Raw genomic sequence first — 1589 nt, 5'->3', positions numbered from 1 at the left:
AAGCACCGTAATTTTTCTCTTTCAGAAACTTCCTTTGATTCCTCGTCTTCAACGTCTTCCTCATCAACATCCTCTTCCTCTTCGTCATCTTCCTCATCATCATCTTCCTCCTCCTTCTCCTCTTCTTCATTTTCCTCCTCTTCCACAACATCTTCTTCCACCTCTAGCCTCTCTACTGGAAACACCAGTGACTCCTCAGATACATACACTCACAGGAAGCCTCAGCATTCCCAGTCGTTTACTGACATTTCTACAAAACATCGGTACTTTGAAGAAGAAGAAGAAGACACTGCCCCTTTAATAATTAAAAGAGGAAGTCTGCACAAGACATCTGCCAAGCAGAAAAAAGACATTGAGAAGTCTTCCCGCAGCTGTCCTACTAGAGCAGGATTCAAAAATCAGCAAACAAGTACAAGAAGTTTAGGAAATGATGGAAGCTTCCGCAAGGCAAAATCAATGGAGGATCTCAAAGCACCCAAAGACAAAGAAGGAAATGGAGGCAATAAAGGAGATGAGCTGGAAAGGAGCCAAAGTGAAGCTAAGAAGAATTTAATGAAAGAAAAAATGAAGTTTTCTGCCTTTCTTAATGAGATTACACGGCAAGTGCTCAGCCCAATGAGACTTACCTCTCTTGGGGTCACAGATGCTCAAAGACCCTGGAGCCCAGGACAGGTATCCACCAGATCCAGGGAGACAGACAGTAGCGCTGACAAACCCAGACAGCAGATAAGTCGTGCTGCAAGTGCAGACTCAGTTAGCTCAAGCAGACATTCCCATACTAGCAAGCATTCTAAGTCTTCTCGTTTGTCTCACTCTAATGCTTCCCATCATCCCGGCGTCTGCTCTGACAGTCCATATGGTCATAAAAAGCACAGACGTAGAAGCTGTCGCTCAAGATCCCCAGCTCGTGAGCATCAATCTCGATTGCCTTCTCGAAAGCACTACCACCGCCATCGTTCCAATCCCCATAACAATGAAGACTGCAACAACCCAGGTCGTCACCAACACGAAAGATATGGCCAAACTACTAGTCATCACCATCACCATAGACACCACAATGCACCACATTGCCATCAGTCCGGAGACAAGACTCATGAAGATAATTATAGTCCAACTCATCATCATGAAGACCATCATGGTTCAAGTCATCACTATCGCAGCCATTCAAGCTCACGGCCTACCACTCCTCATCTGCATAGACGTCACAGTTCAACCAGTGACATTGGAGATCCTCACAGTCCAACACGTCCACATCACCATAGTGAGCACAAGGATAGGCCTCATCCCTATGAAAACCACCGGCACCACCATGTGGACTCCCATAAAGAAGCTAATCGGCATCACCATGGAGACCACCACAATCCAGGCCACCATCACCATGGAAGGCACCAAAGTCCTGGCCATCATCATCATCATGGAGATCACCACAGTCCTAGCCATCATCATCATGGGGACCATTACAGTGCAAGTCACCATCACCATGGAGACCACCATAGTCCAGGTCACCATCACCATGGAGACCACCATAGCCCAGGTCACCATCACCATGGAGACCACCACAGTACAAGTCACCATCACCATGGAGACCA

The 1589-nt window shown here is 46.9% G+C and overlaps 1 protein-coding gene across 1 annotated transcript in view; it reads left to right on the top strand.

Moving 5' to 3' along the window:
• Positions 1 to 856: 856 nt before the first annotated feature.
• The window catches only part of LOC103476172 (filaggrin), a 7035-nt gene continuing 6302 nt past the window's right edge, over positions 857 to 1589 (top strand). The window contains exon 1 of the mRNA XM_008428312.1: positions 857 to 1385. Coding sequence (XP_008426534.1) covers positions 857 to 1385 — 529 coding nt within the window. The remainder of the gene's footprint in view (positions 1386 to 1589) is intronic.

The sequence above is a fragment of the Poecilia reticulata genome, linkage group LG14 (genome assembly GCF_000633615.1).
Source record: "Poecilia reticulata strain Guanapo linkage group LG14, Guppy_female_1.0+MT, whole genome shotgun sequence".
Taxonomy (NCBI): Eukaryota; Metazoa; Chordata; class Actinopteri; order Cyprinodontiformes; family Poeciliidae; genus Poecilia; species Poecilia reticulata.
This window is presented reverse-complemented; position numbering and strand designations above follow the sequence as displayed.